Below are 19818 nucleotides of genomic sequence, written 5' to 3'. Positions count from 1 at the left end.
TGAAACAGATCATCTCCAGTTTAAACAGCTGGAAGCTCTTTATTTCTTGTAATAGTTTTGTAAAGTTAGATTCTTAGTCATTTCATTTACCATGTACAGTCTCTATCCTTCCTCTTTTTATTTTTTATACATGCTAAAGAAGGATCTTTCTTTGTCACCTCTATTATTCTTAACCCTTGCATAATTTATCCTTGACTAGTTTCCCTCTTTCCTTATATTCCCTCAGTACCCTTCATATATTGTTTGAACTTTCAACCTAATTTAGTGCTAGAGTACTGGACCATATATAGAGAATCAAGAGCTAAGGAAATAATGTCTTCAGAAATAAATGTTACTATGTTATTTTCATCAGGATCTGATCAGAATTTATGATAATCCAAGATCCACATCTATTTTTTTCATATCTGGCTAATTTGCAGAAAAGTGATGCTTATGCATTCACTCAACATCGTGGGTGTTTTTATTAAAGTGAGCTAAGTCTAGGATTAGATCTCTGCCTACAAGGTTGGAACTAAACTATGTTTAATTTATTTTGTGTAAGACTTAAAGACAAATAAACAATAAAATGTGAGATGATGCTGACTTAATACTGGACTATGTTTTGTTCCAGAGTGCCAGACAAATACTGCATTAACTACATGAGGCCACTGGATCTGTCTGACCAGAGACTTTAATTCTCTAAGGTATATATCTATTCTCTTTTATTCAGCATTGGTAAATCCTCTAACAACCTGAGAAGGATAATTCAACATTTTAATCTGACTAAAATCTAGGCTTGCTTTATACATTAGGAAAAAAAAACAAAACGCCAGATTCATCATTTGCTTGTGGAATTGTTGATTTAATTGAAAATTTCTTGCTAGGTAGGGCAAAATAAAATGTTAAAACATGACCCATAATAATTAATTTATCTACGGTGCCCCAAGACAACCCTGTAAGGAAAGATAAAGAAATATAGGATTTCATAAACTAAGTGACATCCTTAAAAAACACAGTTACTAGGGCCTATGGTGAGGACTCCATTTAGTTTCCCAATTCCAACTCCAACATTCTGTTTCTTATATTGTAATCCCCAAAAGGAAGGGTTCCCTTATATAAAGAACAACCTTTCCATTTAACTTTTTAACAAGCCTTTATTGAGGGCAATGGTTTATAATTTTGGCAAGCACAAATCTTTTGAGTTTATGTTTTTCATGATATTCTTTCTTGAAGATACATAAGCATGTATACAAAGTGGCTATAAATGTGTCTACTGGCACATGTATAGCTGTGTGATACCCTGTACTCTCACCACTTCATATCTAGCTAGTTTGTTGAAGAATGCGCTCAAGATACTTTTGATGCTTATTCATTCATCCAATATCATAGGTGGATTTATTAGGTGACTTTTATGGCCAAAGTTCTGTGGATATAAAAAGAAAATGAAACATTTCTTGACTTGTTAGAGCTAACATTTTATTAGGAGGAAAATAAGTTGTATGTAGACAATTAGATACAAAATACATTGAAAATAAGGTCTATGTTTGGGAGAGGGGGTTTACTGTCCTCTATTCATGTGGAGATCATTTAATTTGGAAAAATGTGGTGGTGGGGGAGAATATAGTTCCAAAAGGAGGGATTTGACTAAGAGGGATATTGTGCTCCTTTGGTTGCTTTTCTATTTATCTCCCAGAAAAATGGATGAGGGACCTTTGCTTGCAAAACTTGACATAAAAGAGTAAGACCTAACTTTTTTTTTTTTCAACAAGGGTCCAGGTTGAGGGATGTAAAAAGTTAAAGACAATGAGAAGAGCCTGATCCCCCTCTTTAGAGAATAAGCACTCCCATGTTAGAACCCAGTTTGAACATGATAGTGGAGAGTTGAGAGGAACTCTTTAGGGAAGAGGGAGAAGGTGAAATTTTTCAGTTCCCTAGGACCATCAGTGATTCTGGTTCTTGTCTAGTTCATCTAGTCAGATGGATTGATTCTAATCAACCCTGGCAACCTGGTGATCCATTAGATTGAGCTCTAGTCCTAGAGCTATGTCATTATCATCTTCCTTTTCTTCCTGCTTTTTCCTCCTCCTTGTTATTTGGGGCTCATCTGAGTGTATTTACATGCTTTCTGAACTGTCTCCTTACACTGTCAACAGATGAGTTCGGACTATTCTCTGTATTTATGAAAATACAGAGAAGTAGAGTGTCCTGTGAGTTTCAGAGACACCAATAAAAAAAAAATTCCCCCACAAAAACTATCTGAATGGCCTTTTACACTGTCAGGGGATCAAATAGGGAAAAAGTAAGGATTTACCCTATATATTTTAGGAATCATGAAATATATATATATATATATATATATATATATATATTTACCCAGGATATTTTGGTTTTTCATATGAGGATGAGGGGGAAGACTTTGTTGAAATTTAGATATCTAATTCCTGTGGGGAGAGTCCCAGGGATTCCTCTGGGACTATAGCTTTTCTGTCTGAGAGGGGAAGTTTGTTTTTATTTCCTTTTTTTCTTTGTTTGCTTGGTTTGGAGGATCTAAGAAGGATTAAATGGATAGTAATCTTTATAAGCTTTCTCTCATTGTTTGTTTGTTTAATTTATACTACTTTGTACGTGGATGGAAATTTCAATCTCCATGCCTGCCCGGTATGATAGCTCCGGGCTCTACTTAAAGACTGTCAATTTGGGGACTGTCAAAGAACTATGCCATTTGAGATTTGAGACCATTTGAGATTATTCATTGCAAGGCATTAGAGGAGTGGGGAGGAAGACAAGGGATGCATTTGGAAGGACAATGCTTGAGTTCAATGGGACTTCCAGAAAACTTTATATAATTGGAATATATAGACAAATATGCCTTTCGCTTTAGAAATAAACTTTTAATCTATAGAATAGTTTAACAATAAACATTTTGCTGTTGAACACAGGGAGCAGGAGTTGCGGATGCCATATACTCTTTTTTCAAGGTCCCTCTTGCTCTGGATCTAAGCATTTGTGTATAGAGTTCAAACCTCAGGAAATCTAATTTCCAAGGAGAGGTCACTTTTTTGCCTATTTAAATGACTAGCTCATAGTTCCAGGGAAATTTATTTAAAATCTTAGATTTTGGATCATTTCTAGAATCCTCTCCAAAGCAGAATTATACAGATAATTAATGTATAATATAGATGAAGTGTAGGATGTTACTTAATTCTTCCATATAAAAGAAATGCTAAATATAAAAGACATATAAAGAAACATTAAGAAGAACTAAAATAAGCAGCATTAGTAACGTAACTCTCTCATGAGGTTGATGATTTAAATATCAACATATGATGGAGTTTGAGGGACTGCTAAGTAGGAATTTTATATTTTACCTTGCCTCTTTCTACCTTCTGGCAAGTCCAGGCATGAGTCACTCCTTGGTGGTATTTAGCCTCCCTGATGCAGAAACTCCTTTTGTTAGTAGTCAGCTCCAAATAAAGATATACAACTTCTCAAATTTCATTGTTGCTTAACACTGGAAATCTTCATCTTAGAATCATTTGTTCCAAGAGTGTGCTAATAATATTTAATAAACATCTCTCTAGGAAAAAAGTAAACATCTCCACAAGACAATTTTAAGACTAAAATGCATTTCTCCCAATCAGTTTCTTAAGTTTAGACAAACAACAAAACATCAAGGCAAGCCTAGATTTGTAATGTTGCCAATTGCAGAGGCTTAAATTCTAACAGAAGAAAATGTAATAATCCTTAGAGATGACTCCAGCACACTCCTGGCAATTCTATTACTTAAATTTAGAAAAGAAAAAACAAAACAAAACAAAAAACAAAGAACCAGGTAGGAACTCAAAATCTAGGTTCAGTCATGCTTAAACTCACACAAATCTTTTAGTTCTTATATACTTGAAATTCAATATTGATCCTCAAAATAGGGTGAAAGACATTGACTTCTTCCCCTATTGTTCTACAAATAGGCTTGAATATTTTGGACATAATTTATAGTAAGGAAGAAAAGAAATAGAAACAGATAAGTCATTTGCTTTGAAAGATCTCTCTTTGAGTCATCTATTCTTCCTGTTTAGTACTAATAAATGTTTTGTTTCATCATCTCCAAGTAAGAGCTCTATAGTGATAAACTCTGTCTGTCTCATGAAATTTTTAGAGATGTGGGCTCAACACTTCATGATGTATGCATGTGTATAACATGTATGTCAAGTTGCATGTTTTATATCTATATAATATATAGATACAAATAAAATATATGTGTGTATATATGTGTATCTTAAAAAAAGTTTTTCATTTGTATTAAATTTAACGTACTTTTTGTGAGGCAATTGGAGTTAAGTGTCTTGCCCAGAGTCACATAGCTAATAAATGTTAAGTGAATGAGGCTGGACTTGAATTCAGTTCCTCCCAAGTCCAGGGCTGGTACTCTTACCTACTGCACCATCTGGCAGCTCCCATATATATAAACATACACACACACACATATACTTTTCTGAAATCACAGATTAGAGCTGTATGAAATTTTAGATATCTATTCCATTTTTCCTTCCTTCATTTTATACCTAAGGAAATTAAGTCCCAGAGATTTTAAATGACTTCTCAGAGGTTACATATAGTAAATAGATTTGGGTTTTCAAGCAAAATTCTCTGACTTCCAATGCAGTAATATTCCTACACTATCATGCTGCTTTTCTATGTTGAATTTAAAGATTCTCTCTAACTTTTTAATAGAATTATATCTAGAAACGTGAGAATATTGAGAATTTACATGTACAAGTCAGGAAGCTAATTATCAGTTGCCATGGAAACTAAAACAAACTTTTCTAGATTATTTAGATAGCATTATAAAACCACATATTGTAATTTTACATACAATGTAGAAAAGTAATCATTACTTGGTGAAAATAATTAGAGCTTCTGATGTCAGTTTTTATAAATGTTCAAATATTATAATGAAAATGTATAACTTAACTGATGACAATAAATTCTTCAATAGAAACATAGAATGTCAAGTATATTTTAGAATGATTATAGCTATAAAGCTGAAAAAGTGTCTCAGGGATATGTAAAAGAATCTTACAAATGAAGAAATATCCTTGCAAATTTAAGGATATAAATCTGTGATATATGCCCCAAGGAGTCCAGAAATTCAGTGAAGGCTTAGGAATCTCTTAGGCCATCCTGAACCTATTGTAGACTAATATGAAATCAAAAGATAAAAATAGGAGAAGAGAGAGAAGAGAAGCAGAAAGAGGGAGGCAATGTGGCCTAGTGAAGAGAGACTCACTATGGATCTGGGGGAAATTATTTAATTTCTCAATACTCTAGACAACTTTCTAAGACTTTAAATTGCAGAGTAGGTGCAGGCCTGCATGGGTACAGGGAGTTCTACAGGAGCTCAAATCACTGAAATCATAAGTCCAATCTCTAGCATGTGTGTGTGTGTGTGTGTGTGTGTGTATGTGTAGAATACATACATACATATGCATATATATATATATATACACATACTTAGTTTCTATACATATGTGATCTATGCACTTATTTGCTGAGAAATATGGCAAATAGCTCATATTAATGTGTTTAAAACATTTGTGTATCTATCTGCCCAACAAATACTTATTATTTTTTTACATACTCTGAATTAAAAATGATTGGATAATATTCAGATAATGTTCTAACTATAAATAATTTAAAACTTACTTGGAGAGATAAGACTAATATACGTGGACTATTTAATCACAATAATTGTTAGAATTTGCTGTAAGTCTGTAAAGCACTTTAGAAATATTACCTAATTCTCACAAAAATTCTAGGAGATAAATATTATTATCCCCATTTTACAGATGAGAAACTGAGGTAAAAAGATGTTAAGTAAGATCCACCTGATCTTTATAATTTTTGTCAAATTTACTTTTGATTTTTTTTGGGGGCTGTGTCATTCTTTCCATTTCTATTGTTCTTGTTGTCTTTATTAGATTTCATTGATTTGTTTCCTTATTCACCCAGGGCTTGATGCCATGATGTAATTGGCAAATAGAATCTTTTGGACATCTTTATCCCATATGGGGAATTCCTCTTCCACTGAAGCTTTGCACAGGACATCTTTCATGAAGTGTTTTATGCCTTTGGCAAATGTCTATGTTCTGGTTCACTTTTTTTCTTTTTCTTCTGTTTTTTTTTCTTCTCTGTCATGGTTTTTCCCTTCTGTTCTTATTTTTTTTTCTCCCAACATGATACATAAATGAATAATTTTTAAAATTAATGTACATGTATAACCAAGAAAAAAAAGAAAACAATTTAAAAGCTTAAAAAGGCTTATCTTTTGATTTATGCATCATTTCACTCCTTAGAAAATTAAAGAATAATGTATCTCTGTAGTTGTGTCTATCAAGGAATATTATAGATGATAATGAAATTATGAAAAACAGAATAGAGATTTAAATCTTTCTGTTTTACCTAGCCATTTTTCTTCTTTTTTGGTAATCAATACCAATTCTATAGTATTATAAATTCTATAATATTTATCCTTGGTTAATGCATGACTGAAGATGAGATGGGTTATAGAAAATCATTATAGTTTCATAAAGGATATACTTCACACATAACTTTTTTTTTGCATTGAGTTTTTTAGAGATGAAAGAAAAGGTATATGATTCAACAATTACTGATGTCTTCTCAGTTCTTTTTTGGAAGGTTAATAGTACTTGTGATTTTTTGCTATAATCCAAGAAAGCTACGTTATGGAACAACTCTGGAAAGTAAAGTCTGTTAGTAATGAGTATTTCTGTGAGCTGCAATGGTGGTTTCCATGAAGTTTGATACTAAATTTAATAGCATTCAGTAGGAGAATGCCATTTGATATTGTCACCCCTTACTCTTTGAACTGCTAAAGAAGAGTACCAGGATATTGGTGCATAGTTGGATGATACTGATCAATTTCATTCTATTTAACCTCATCATTTTTAGGGTCAGGTTTATATGTGGTTATTGGGAGTTGATGACTACTGTGCTGAGAATTGTAAAAGATGTAGCTTAAGTCAGTGTCCTACAAAATAACACATGATCAGTACCTGTAACCCATCTACAAAGAGACAGTATCTTAAACACAATCTGTGCAAAATGTTGTGTGAGATTCAGGGAGTGGATATATCATTATCAGCTTAGCAAGGTGTTCAAGTGGAAGAAAAATTAGAAAAGGCTTTCAAAAAGAAATATTTTAAGCTTGATTTTAGAGGATGGGCAGGATTTTCAAGTGAAAGAAATGAAAGGAGGATGAGTAAGGGAATATAAAGCAGAGGGACATTGACTTTAAATATACAGGGGTAAGGCATGAATAGAAAACATTATGTTCCCCAGTCTAGTTGGAGCTTTGGTCATACAAAATATAACACTGGAAAGATAGCAGTATACTAATGAATGGCAATATGATTTTGGTTTTGATGAACACTATGAAGTGGTCTTAGCAAAACTTATGATTTATTGCTATATTGAAAGAAACCATTTCACTAGTGAATAAGCTTTCTAATATATTTACCCTATGAGCTTAAAACTAGAAAGTTTTTCTAATACTGAAATACAATAATGACTACCCAGCTAGACACACAGGTAATATTTAAAATCAACATTATTAAGTTCTTGGTATATGCCAGGTGTGGGAAATGTTGTTTTTAAACCGTGTTCCACTCTTCCTGACCCCATTTAGGATTTTCTTGACAAAGATACTGGTTTTTCCATTGCCACATCTTTTTACAGGTGAGGAAACAGGGTTAAGTGACTTGCCCAAGGTCATATAATTAGTAAGTGACCAAGAACAAATTTGAATTTAGGATAATGAGTTTTCCTGATTCCCAGACTAGTGTTCTGGTGAGTATAGAAACAAATAAAAAACAAATCAGTCCCTAACTTCACAGAGCTTCCATACCATTGGGAAAAACAATGTATATACAACTAATTACAAAATTAAACAAAGTAAATACATGGCATTTGGGGGTATCAATAAAGGTAATATGTAAAAAACAGCTCTCTACTTGAGTTTTGAAGGGAACATATTATTCTATGAGGCAGGAGTGAAAAGGGATCCATTGCAGACATTGAAGGCAATCTGTATAAATTTATGGTAAAGGAGGTGGACTGTTGCATGTGAGGAACAGTAAGTAGACCTATTTGGCCAGACTATATAGTGCAGAAAGGAAACTATGTGTAGCAAGTTTAGGAAGGTGGGCTGGGAACAGATTAGGAAGGGATCTGACTACATGATTATAAACTTAGGATGTCAAGCTATGGCTAGAGATATACTATTAGATGTTAACAGTATTCACATCTTATTTTTTTCTAAAATGGTTTTTGATGACAGCCATTTTAAAACCAGTATTTGATATACATATATAATGTAATTTAGGAAATTATTGCTGAAAAATCAATTTTTATACCAAAATATTTCATGGTAAGTATGGCATCCGTCACCTTTCTATTTACACACACATCCTAGTTTATCCTCTTCTCCTCTTGCCTGAATTTTGTAAAAGCTTCATCATAATTTGTTTTCCTGCCTCCAGTGTCTTTCCTAACTGACCTCTTGTTATACAGTTGGAAAAATGGTTTTCTAGAAGTTTGGATATGACCATGTCATTCTCTTGCTCATTAAATTCTAGTGGCCAGCAAAAAAATATTAACTCTTGTCATTTGAAGCCCATCACAATATATATCCAATCTACCTTCCTGATGGTTCATCTAAAACTGGTGTTACCTCATATAAATCATTCTTATCACTTCTCTCTATGCCTTTGAGAAAGTTATCTCCTCTGCTTAGAAGACACACATTCTCTCAACCTCTTCGAACCCTAATATCCTTCAATTCTCAACAAGAGCCATATTCTATAAGAAGTCCTTACAAATCCCTCCTCCCCCAATGCCTAACAGAGAATTGTGCCCTACAAAAAACTAGCCCTAATGAGTAATGGAATCACCTGAATATCATAGATATCCTATCTTGTAGTTAAATTTATGAGTAAACTTTGGAAACTTCCTAGCTGTGTGATATTGGAGAAGTCGGTCTCTATTTGGCACTGGAGAAGGAAATGGAAAACCACTACAGTATTTTTGCCAAGAAAACCCCTTGGACAGAGGGTCATATGATCAAATCATAGCGTCCAATATGACTGAAACAACAATGACAAAAACAAAATGAAACAAGCAAAAAAAAAAAAACAACTTTGGAAAAAGGAAAGATTAACAAGACTGAAGTTTGGGAGTTGTGAGTTGCATTGCTACATGTTTTTCCCTTCATGTATAGTTCACAATCATGTGTACTCTAAATTCATGTCATTTTTCCTCCACCCTACTACATGGACTCTATATATTTGTAAGAAACTGCACATTGATTGGGGGGTGGGGGGTGGAGGAGGAGTGATTTGTCATTTGACTGCCTTTGCCAAAAAATGTCTACAGGATGCTTTATTAGGAGAAGCAAACCCATGGGGACTTGCAAATGCCTTGAACACCTCCCTGCAGGTTCCTGGTTTCTTCCTAAGTGGGCAGAGCTTTGGTAAACTCCTTCAGAGAAGGGACTGTTTCATTTTTGTCTTGGGATTAACATCTCCCACAGTTCCTGGTACACAGAAACAATACATTTTTGCCGATCACTTAAAATGAAAGGAATGCTACATTTGAAAGTTCACTGGGTGATGATATTGAAAGATCACTGGCTCTAATGTGAGAGAGTCTGGATTTAATCCATTTCTGATATTTATTTGTCTGACTTTGGACAAGTCACAACAACCCTGGGTCTTCTTTTTCAATTGAGTTTTCTTCTTTTTAAATTGAAGGGGTGGCATTAGGTGGTCTCTGAGGACCATCCATCTTTGATGTATGATTCTGTTATGTAGGCTTGAATGGTTTTATCACCAGAATGATCTTGGGTAAGTTATAACTTCTGGGCAAATATGGTGAGCTGGAGTCTCTCAAAGGTTCGTTTTTTTTCTTTTTCTTTTTTTCTTTTTAAAGCTTTATATCTTCGTTGAAGTATACTGATGATCACCAGGCTACTTATGAAAAAATAAAGTAAATAGTTTAAATTGAGAGGACTTAATGTTGGCTGGGAAGGCATAATTCCTTGTGATAAAATCTAGGTTTTCAGTCACACTTTGCTACTACTACCTTCTGTTTGTTTTATTCAAGTTCTCTTTACTGTAGTAAATTCCAGATTTAAACACTAAACATCTAAAACGGGCTTTGTGAGTTTCTTCTCATCACAACATTGGGGCTCTCAAGGTGCAGAAAATCCAGAGAGTGGATGAGCATCCTCAGATTTTAAATACCAGGGGTAAATGTGTTCATTGGGATCAACTCGTCCTCCCATCACTCTCCTCTTCAGCACATCCTCCCTCTCCCAAGCTCTCTTGCGGACCCTTTAGTCCTCAGAATAAACAGTCATTCTCCTCTACGAGAACGTTCATCCTGTTTCCAGTTCCTTCTTTGACAGTCGCGCAACAGACGAAGGCCGAGCTAATTTGGAGTGTCCCAGCCAAAGCTCTGCCGGGTTAGAGAGCAGCCAGCGCACGGCACGGAAGTTTGCAGGGCTCTTGCCAGTCGGATGGCTGCCTTCCCACCCTCCTCCACTTCCTCCTTCTCTCCGACATCTCCACCGCCCCCGAGCCATCAGCTCCTCCTCCTCCTCTCCCTTCTCCGCCTACTCTTCCCAGCTCAAGTTGCACTAGGGCTGGGATGTCCCCCTGTTCCCAGGTCAGTGCCCTGCCAGCAGCAGAAAGTTAAGCACCCGACTAAAACCGATTGGAAGCCGAAAGAAACCGGATTAAGGGGAGGGGCTGTGGGAGGGCTAAAGGACGGGAGTGGTGGGCCGGTTTAAGCCCCAGCTCACGCAGCGATCTCCAGGGAAAATCGTCCCCAACTGGGAGAACCCCTCTCCCTAGTGGACACCACAGCCAGCTCTGTCCTCTTTCCTTTTTTCCGTGGGGCGATAGGAAAACTTCGTCTCCCGCTAACTTGCAGCAGGGGTGCCGGTGGGCGCGGAGTAGCTGCGACCAAGAAAGGAGTGACTGGGGCGCTAAGACGGGCGCTGAGCCGCGCGCTTCAGAGATGGCCCCTTGGCTGGGTAGGAGACGGCGGCGGCGGCTGCCGCTACTGCTTCTTCACCTCCGGGGCGGCCGCTTCCACCTCCTTCTCCCGGGCCTCCTCCTGCTGCTACTGCCGCCCCTGCCACATCTCTGCAGCGCTTTCAACCTGGATGTGGATAGTCCGGCCGAGTATTCCGGTCCGGAGGGAAGTTACTTCGGCTTTGCGGTGGATTTCTTCGCCCCAGATCCTTCCTCGTAAGTGGCCACAGTTTATCTAGGATTCTTCTTTGCTTTTTCCCTCCCTTCTTTCTACGCATTTTGTCGTGGGTTCTAAGCAGGTCAGCGAATCCTATCCCGACTGTTAGAGGTTGTCGAGAGCGTCCCCCATTAAGGGGGATGGGAGGTAAATTCAGGTTAGATCGCCTAGTCCCAATTTTTACACTTGAAAAAAGTGAAAGTCCAACAAAGAGTTTACTTCGTCTCTTACTCCGCGCCCCTCCTGCCAGTTGTAGGGACTGGGATAACCTTCACATTAAACCTCTTCTTTTTCACTTCTCTGACATTCCAACCATCCCTTTCCTTTGCTGTTTCCCCAAGATCGGGAGTTTCGTGCTCTTTTCCCCTTTCTTTTTTTTTCTTGCCAGGGTTTTTTTCTGAATTATTTTCTCATTTCCATCCCTCTTCCACACTGTCAGAAGTCTAACAACAGCTACATTGTTACTCTTAGTATGTCGTGTCTTATCTCTAGAACTTCCATGCTTTGCAGATTTGTGGTTGGGCAGATGTATTGAAAACACAATTTGGAATCATTGTTTCAAAAGAATGTGGGTACTTGTTAGGTTTTCTCTCTCTGGGAATTTACTTGAATCTTCCGTGGTTTGAGAAGTCGATTCTGCTTCAACTGTTCTAAATTCTTCGTGACGTGAGATTTTAGTTGGTGTAACAATTATTATCAGCATTTAATTAAAAAAGAAAACTGTTTCTTTTTCACATACTTACTGTTTGTTGGGGAAATAAGCCCTGGAGATTCGAGTGGAAGCATGATTTTATAAGGACACACATTTTATCATCCTTTAAATCTTTAAATCTAATTCATAAAACAAATAACTGTTTTGGAGTCTTTCTGAAACTAATTACATCAGACATTTTATGTCCATTCTTTCTCTCCTTTACTTATACTGTTTCAATGGAATATTCATATTTCATTTTAATTTGCAAGAGATAACAAAATAACAGGCTTGAGAATAGGGAGAGAATGGGCCTTGAGAATAGGCCTATTTTATTATACGTTTGTACCTGGTTTGATGATGATGTGCATATTTTTATGCATATCGTAACCATTAAGAATTTTTTCCATTGTTCATCATATTATTAAAAAGCAAACAAAACACTTACTTCTAAGTGTCATACTTAGTCATTCCATTGAATGTCATTTTAAAAATAAGCAATCTATTTAGATACAGGTATTCTGAACTATCTAGGTTTTTGTTTTGTTTTTGTTTTCTTAAAGAACAGGAAAAAAAAAACATTCTTGGGCTTTGGTCTTTGTTTTATGGCAGTTTAAAATTTTTTTTTTTTGTTTTGAGTTGTTTTATTTTAGAAAACAGGTTAACTTTGTAAAGTAATACAAATGACTTGGGCTAAATTGCGAAACGTTTGTATTCTTTGTTTTCACTTTCTCTCCATTCAATATTATTCATCTTTGCCTCTTATTTTGGTATCAAGAACATTTTCATATTTCTTAATGGTCTGATGTTTTATTGCTGTTAAGAGGCTCCTCTAAAATTCACTTTGCATAGAAATTCCAAGAATTTGGAAAGTACCCAGCTATCTAATATTGATTGTGAACAATCATTAAGACAGAACTAAATTCTCTTACCTACTGGAGTATTTTGCAAATATTATATTGCTAATTTTCTGGCAGGTCCTGTCAATTAGTAAAAATGCAATAATACTAATATTATCCTTGGAAAGATATGAGACTTAATGAGCTTTTGAAAACTTTTCTTCCCATTTGAAATCTGACAATGTTGACTTGTTGGCAGCAATGACAATAAGATGTCCAGAGACTTTGATTCTTACCTGTTGAAATATACTACTTGCCACATGGACGTAAGGATCTTTAAGCCTCCTTTCCAATTTTAAAGCTGACTTAAAGCTAAAGTAGTAAAGCTACTAAATATATCTTCAGTAGTGCTATAAATTTGAATTTGACATATTTTTAACAATTGACATCTTTAAAATTGGAATGTTGTGAGGATCAAATAATAAAGAATGTCAGTGACCTGGACCACTTTGTAAATATCAGTGTACATACACATATAACAAGTTTTGAGAAAGAAAAAAATCACCATAAAATAATATATTTCCACAAATAATAATAAAAAATATTTCTTAATTTACTATTCAGATAGTGGAGTTTAAAAAATACTTATTCATTGAGTTAGCAAAGGGATGCTGCAGACTATGGTTAGTACTTTTATAAATTTACTAAATAAATAAACTTATTCTAGGATACTTAAAACTATTAACATGAACTAAAATATATCCACTAAAGGTGGGAATGGGAGAAAGAGGATCCATGGATTCCTTCTAGTGTTTTTGTCTTCAAAAAGAAGATAGACTGGATTTGTTAAGAAATTAAAAGTTAATATAATCCTGATCCTAATGCTTAATACTAAATTTTAATCTTAGCTCAGCTACTGTCTGTTTGTACTACTGGGCAGGTCACAGAATTGTTCTTTACAAAACTTTTGTGTTTGAGAATGATACTAGTGATGTTATTTTTATAAGATATAGTCATGGAAGTGGAAAATATAACTATTAATATGAAAACTTTTGACAAAACATAAAGAAAAAGAAAATTTTAAAATCTTATTGATCTAGAAAACAGATTCTGATATAAAATTATAATTTATAGAAATAGTGATAAAATTGAAAAATGTTGATGAAAGGAATTGTAAATGACATCAGCATATATTTCATTTTCTTTAAAGTTTGTGACATTTGATAGATTAATAAATAGTGTCAAACTTGTCTAACATTTAGATATTTGGCCATATTTATGGTGCTGAGACTTGTAAGGGCCACTAATTCTATAATTTGCTAATCATACTCTTTGTAGGGGATGGTTACTCATAGCAAGCTGTGGAAATTAAAAAAAAAAAATTCCTATTCAAACCTCCCACTTAGTGCTTCAATAAGCCTAATTAAAAAGTTGATAGAATTATAAAATCATAGATGTTTTGAATCAAAAATGAGAAAGGAATATCTATCTGTATATACATATACATAAATATATATGCATATATTTAACCCCAAATATTTCATATTGAACAATGCTTAATTGACTAATTTATTTTTACATTATAGTACACTAGAACAATATTTTCTTAACTTTCTTTCTAAATATATGACCTATAGCATGGCAGTAGATAAGCAATCCTGGATGCTTGATCATCTTAAAGAATTTGGAGAGTAAACTTGAGAAAAGTTCACTTTGAGGAAATGGGAAGAAGTTCTGATAATTTCTTGAGCCCAAGAAGAAGAAAAATTCCATTCTATATATTCTTATGGTTTACTGGGAAGTAAGGGAAAAGAAACACCACCTAAAGGACATTGGGTTTAATTTAATCTCTTATCATGTTATTTAAGTAGTCAAACAAAAGTATATAATACAAGTCAAATGTTCATTGCATCTGTAAGTGGAAAGGTCTGTTGGACCATTTAGTATAATTCTTAATTTAATATGAAACTATGGTTGAAACCTCATGTTTATTGTGCAAGTTAGTAGCAGAGTTAGTTCAAACTTGGGCTCTCTGATTTCATATGCAGTGTTCTCATCTAAGTATATTTTATGTTATGTTTCTCTTAAGCAGTAGTTATTTGAGGCAATGTTTAGAAGTCTGAGTTCAAATTTGGGCTCAGGTACTGACTAGCTAGATAAATCATCTAATCTCTGTTTGCCTAATCCATTGAATAAAGAAATGCCAAACCATTCAATAGTGTCATTGTCAAGAAAATCTCATACTAGCTCATGAAGACCAAACAACAACAATTGGTTGTTTACTTCATAGAGAGGACTTGGAGACTGTAAAACTTGAAATCTGAACTCAGATCTGTATTAGCTGTATGATCATGATCCAGGTACTAAACCTCTCAGTGCTCCAGGCAACCATAAGACTGAAATTAGTGAGCAGTTGCCATTTGCGTTAGGTAAAAGTTTCCTACAATATTAATTCATGAAGGTAAGCTTTACTACATATCATGTTGTAGCAAGTATATAATTTATTCATTAAGCTGTGATAAAAAGAGAACAGGTGATGTTTATCAGTATCATTTTTAAATTTTAAAATTTCCTAAAATGTAGGCATTATTAAAAAAAAAAAATCCTACCCAGTTGGCTAACTTTTAGATGAAGAAGCTCTTACGATTTAGCTAAGCAAGCCCTTGGACATTACATACTGTCTGGCACTTCCAGTCTTTCTAGCTTAATAGGACCTACTAATAATTTTATTCCACTAGTAATAATGTTCAAGAACCCAGGGTCACTTTCACACCCTATAAGTATTGGAATGGGGTTAATGACAATAACTTGGTTGATAACATTTATTTTGTGAATTTTTTATTTGAAGTCTTGGTTTATGGTTATTTATCCATAGTCCAGATCTACCTACAATCAAATTATAAGTTAAGACAAGTATCATGGGTTCACATTTTTATATGGTATTAAATTAAGGTTTAAAAATGTAGTTGCTGGAGCCATCTTGAATATATAAAAAATTGTGTGACTTCTGGGAGCTTGGAAAGATGAAGTGTGAGTCAGTTCTTTGCATAAATCTTTTGTGTATGTTATATAGTTTGTAGGTTAGAGCACCCCCCTAACCATACCCTATTTCTTTTAAATCTTTAATTTCCTACAAAATCTATTGCTAAATATTGCTAAATACCATTTCACAGGGACAATTACACTGTTCATTCCCTAGGCTTGATGCATCATATAGTCTAATTAGAGAATTAGCAGTATAGAGAATTTGTCAGTGTAGGCCCCTTAGTAAATTTACTTTCTAGTCTAACGTAGCTATCTTATAGGGTATTTTTTCCATGTCTAATATTCATAGAGTCTTTAAGGCCTCTAAGGCTTAGAAATCTTTCTATTTATGATCAACTTCGAATTGGAAAAGACTAGAGGCATACAAGAGAGAATAAAAATATGGTAATTTTCTCCTGGGAAGTGCTAAATGGCATTTGATGCACCTAGGTTGTTCAATAGATAGAGTACTAAGTCTGGAGCCAAAAGACCTGAGTTCAGGTTTAGCCTCTGACACTTAACAAGTATGACTTTGGACAAATCACTTAATTTTTGTTTACTTTGATTGCCTCAACTATAAAATAGGGACACCATCACCATTTGAAATTTCAAATACAGACCCTTTGATAAGATATGTGACTATCTTGTCCAAGGGCCTACCCAGTGAAATTTAGAGAGAATCCACCAGAAGACAAGGCACTAACTGATAAAAATTAAGTCATAGAAGCCCTAAAATGGTTCACTGAATCCCAGAGGGATCTTAATTTCTGTTCATATATGAAGTATCCACATTGACATCACATTGTGGGGGTGTTGTGAGAATCAAATGAGAGATTTGTAAAACATTTAGCACACTATTTGGCACAAAATTGGAACAATATAAATACTACCTTTTCCAAATGTGAAAATGCTGCCTATGAGAGTCCTTATGCAGTTCCTAGGATGATTTAGACCAGCATTAGTTTGCATTTTGAAGAAATAAAGATTGAAAGTGAGTGTGAATACATGTGTTCCTCTGCTATAAAAAGGACTGGTGTCAGATATATGTAGAGAAATGGAAAGACTTGAGAGGAAAATCTTTATTTAGGTATTCTATTATGTACTTGATAATTTTCATTCTAGAATAAACACTTGTTTGACTTTAGTTTCAAAGAATAATTTTGTTGGCTTCTTTTGCTTGTGACCAAGCAATATTACACTTAATCCAAAATTATGCTAATCTAAGTGTACTTCAAACAACTTTCAAATATTCTTCTTGCTTATATGGGATATAAAAGCATTAAATTTCTTTAAAGTCATATTTTGCCTAAAATGCAATGGTTCGCTGAAGCATAAAACATGCAATTAATTTCCCTGACTAAATAACCTATAAAAAGGGAAAACTCAAACCTGGCTTGTTATTATAAATCTAGTACTGGGAAGAACCACAAAAGCCATCTAGTCCAACCCTCTCTCATTTTATAGATTAGGAAATTGAAGCATAAAGACATTAAATGACTTGCTTTCAAAGATCACACAGTTATTCTAGTTGAGATTTAAAGCCACATATTCCAACTTTACTTCCTGTGCTCTTTCCATTAACCCACACTGTTTTATATATGTTTGTAAATGACCCTTTTTAGGAGAGGTTCAAGGTAAATACTTTTATTGATTTGGTGTTGTTCTAGTCTTGTTTTTATTTATTCTTTATTATGGTATGTGGGGATATCTTGTATGTTTATGATCATTCATAAAGCAGATTTACTAAGATAGTTTTCACTGGCAATTGCTACTGGTTAAACTCCAAAATTTATAGAGAAATTTATATGAAAAGACAAAGTACAAGTATAGCATATATTTCTATCTGTTCCTTTAACATGATACTGTCTGCATATAGGTGTTTGCACATTGTCTATGTGATCTCCTTGAGGGCAGTGACTGTTTTTGCCTTTTTTTGTATCCTCAGCTAACACAGTGCCTGGTACATAGTAAGTTAAATTTGCTATTCTTTTTTACTGTGTTTTTTTTTTTTTTTTTTAGTTAATACCTTTTTTGGTTCTACACTGAAATCCTACTATGATGTTTCACTAATATGGGGATGACCCTGGCTTCTGAATATCATTTCTATCAGTTCCTGTCAATCTGTAGAAATTTCAAATACAGACCCTTTGATAGGTTATGTGGCTATGTTGTTCAGAGACCTGCCCAGTTAAATTCAGAGAGAATCGACAAGGCACTAACTGATAAAAATTAAATCATAGTAAGCCCTAAAATGGTTCACTGAATCCCAGAGGGATCTTAATTTCTGTTGGTATATGAAGTATACAAATTGACTAGATTTCACAGAGATCTTTAGTCAGTCCACAAATTTTTATTAAACACCTTACAATGTGTTGAGTCATCAGATGCACTAGAAATAGAAATTCAGAAGTTCAATATTCTCTGCCCTCAAGGAATTTCATTCTCACTTGGGGAGAAAACCTCTGTCTTTCTCTCTGTGTGTCTCTGTGTGTCTCTGACTCTCTCTCTCTCTCTCTCTCTCTCTCTCTCTCTTTCTCTCTCTCTTCTCTCCGTGCGTCCCTGTGTCCCCCTGACTCCCCTCTCCTTCTCTGCCTCCTCTTTCTACCTCTCTCTCTCTCCCTTCTTCTTTCCCCTCCCTCTCCTCTTTTCCCCCCTTCCCCCTCTCTCTTTTCCCTCCCTCCCCTTCCTCTTTCCTTCCTTCTCTCTCTCTCCATCTATATATGGAAGCACATAGATACAAAATAAGTTGGGGTTTGATTCTAACAAGTGAAAGGATCAGAAAAAGCACCATGTAGAAGATAATGCTTGAGTGTGTAGAAAACTAGAGATTCTAAGAAATGGAATTGGAAAAAGCATGGAGCATTTCCAGGGAAAAGACACAAGGCAGAAGATGGGTGAGAAGGCCAGTTTGATTGGGTCATAGGGTGTGGGAGTTAGAAAGCAAGTCTGAGATTGCCTAACTTTTGGCTTCCTTTCCTTTTCTTTGCATTGTGTCTTCAGGCATGTACATGATTATTCTGCTTTTTAAAAAGATGTTGACCTTTACTAGTTTTATTGGTTATATAGCATCAGATAAACAATTCAAACATGCTTTATGTCAGATGTGCCACTACTGAATTTTGTTTACTTTCAGAGCTTTGCATTTAAAGAAGGATAAAAAACTGAGTAGAAAGGCATCCTGTTAATTTTTTGCACACTCAAATTCTGTTACCAAATACTGTTACCAAGAATCTTGATAATGGTACTAGTCATAAAGCATAATGGTGAGTACATAGATATATAAAAGGGAAGTAAAGCTGGTTGTGAGGAAAAGGGATGAGTGGGGGTTTCTGTCATTTTTGCTGACATAGGAAACTGTCTTTGTCATACCTAACATCTACATGCCAAATTCTCACCACTGATTCTTATTAATACTTTATGGTTGATTATTCAAATTCTATTTGCTTTTCAACCTAGTCATTACTGGCCTTTTATGAAGACCATACACAAAAAGACTCTTGGCTCAGCAACTTTTTAGCATTTGTAATTTCCTATTTTTTCAGAGGGTATTGATATTATTGCTTTTGTTATTAAAAATCATTAGGAAATTTTAACTGTAACATTTCTATTACTATCTCATTTTACCTATTAGGGTATCTATACCAGATTACTGATTGACAAATACATATATAAATGTATGTGACTTAACCAGAGTCACCGAGCAAGTTGTGATCGCAGAATTCATACAAACTCAGACTTCCTGACTCTTAATCTTTTCATTGAAAAATGCTGCAGTTGCAGACTTCTTATTTAAACTTTTGTTGTGCCAATTCAAAGGTCTTAAGTCACTCTGACTTAACTTGCCTGCTTGTATGTTGTTTTCTTTCTTAATAGTGGAGCAGGATATTGGTAATTATAGGTTAAGATATCCATGACTGACCTTTGCTTCTAGAACACACTTAAACTATCTTCGAG

The 19818-nt window shown here is 34.8% G+C and overlaps 1 protein-coding gene across 1 annotated transcript in view; it reads left to right on the top strand.

Annotated features, from left to right (window-relative positions):
- The first annotated feature begins 10685 nt into the window (after positions 1-10685).
- Positions 10686-19818, top strand: part of ITGAV (integrin subunit alpha V) — a 128079-nt gene continuing 118946 nt past the window's right edge. Inside the window, exon 1 of the mRNA XM_031960349.1 lies at positions 10686-11309. Coding sequence (XP_031816209.1) covers positions 11077-11309 — 233 coding nt within the window. The 5' untranslated portion in view covers positions 10686-11076. The remainder of the gene's footprint in view (positions 11310-19818) is intronic.

This window comes from Sarcophilus harrisii, chromosome 3, assembly GCF_902635505.1.
Source record: "Sarcophilus harrisii chromosome 3, mSarHar1.11, whole genome shotgun sequence".
NCBI lineage: Eukaryota > Metazoa > Chordata > Mammalia > Dasyuromorphia > Dasyuridae > Sarcophilus > Sarcophilus harrisii.
This window is presented reverse-complemented; position numbering and strand designations above follow the sequence as displayed.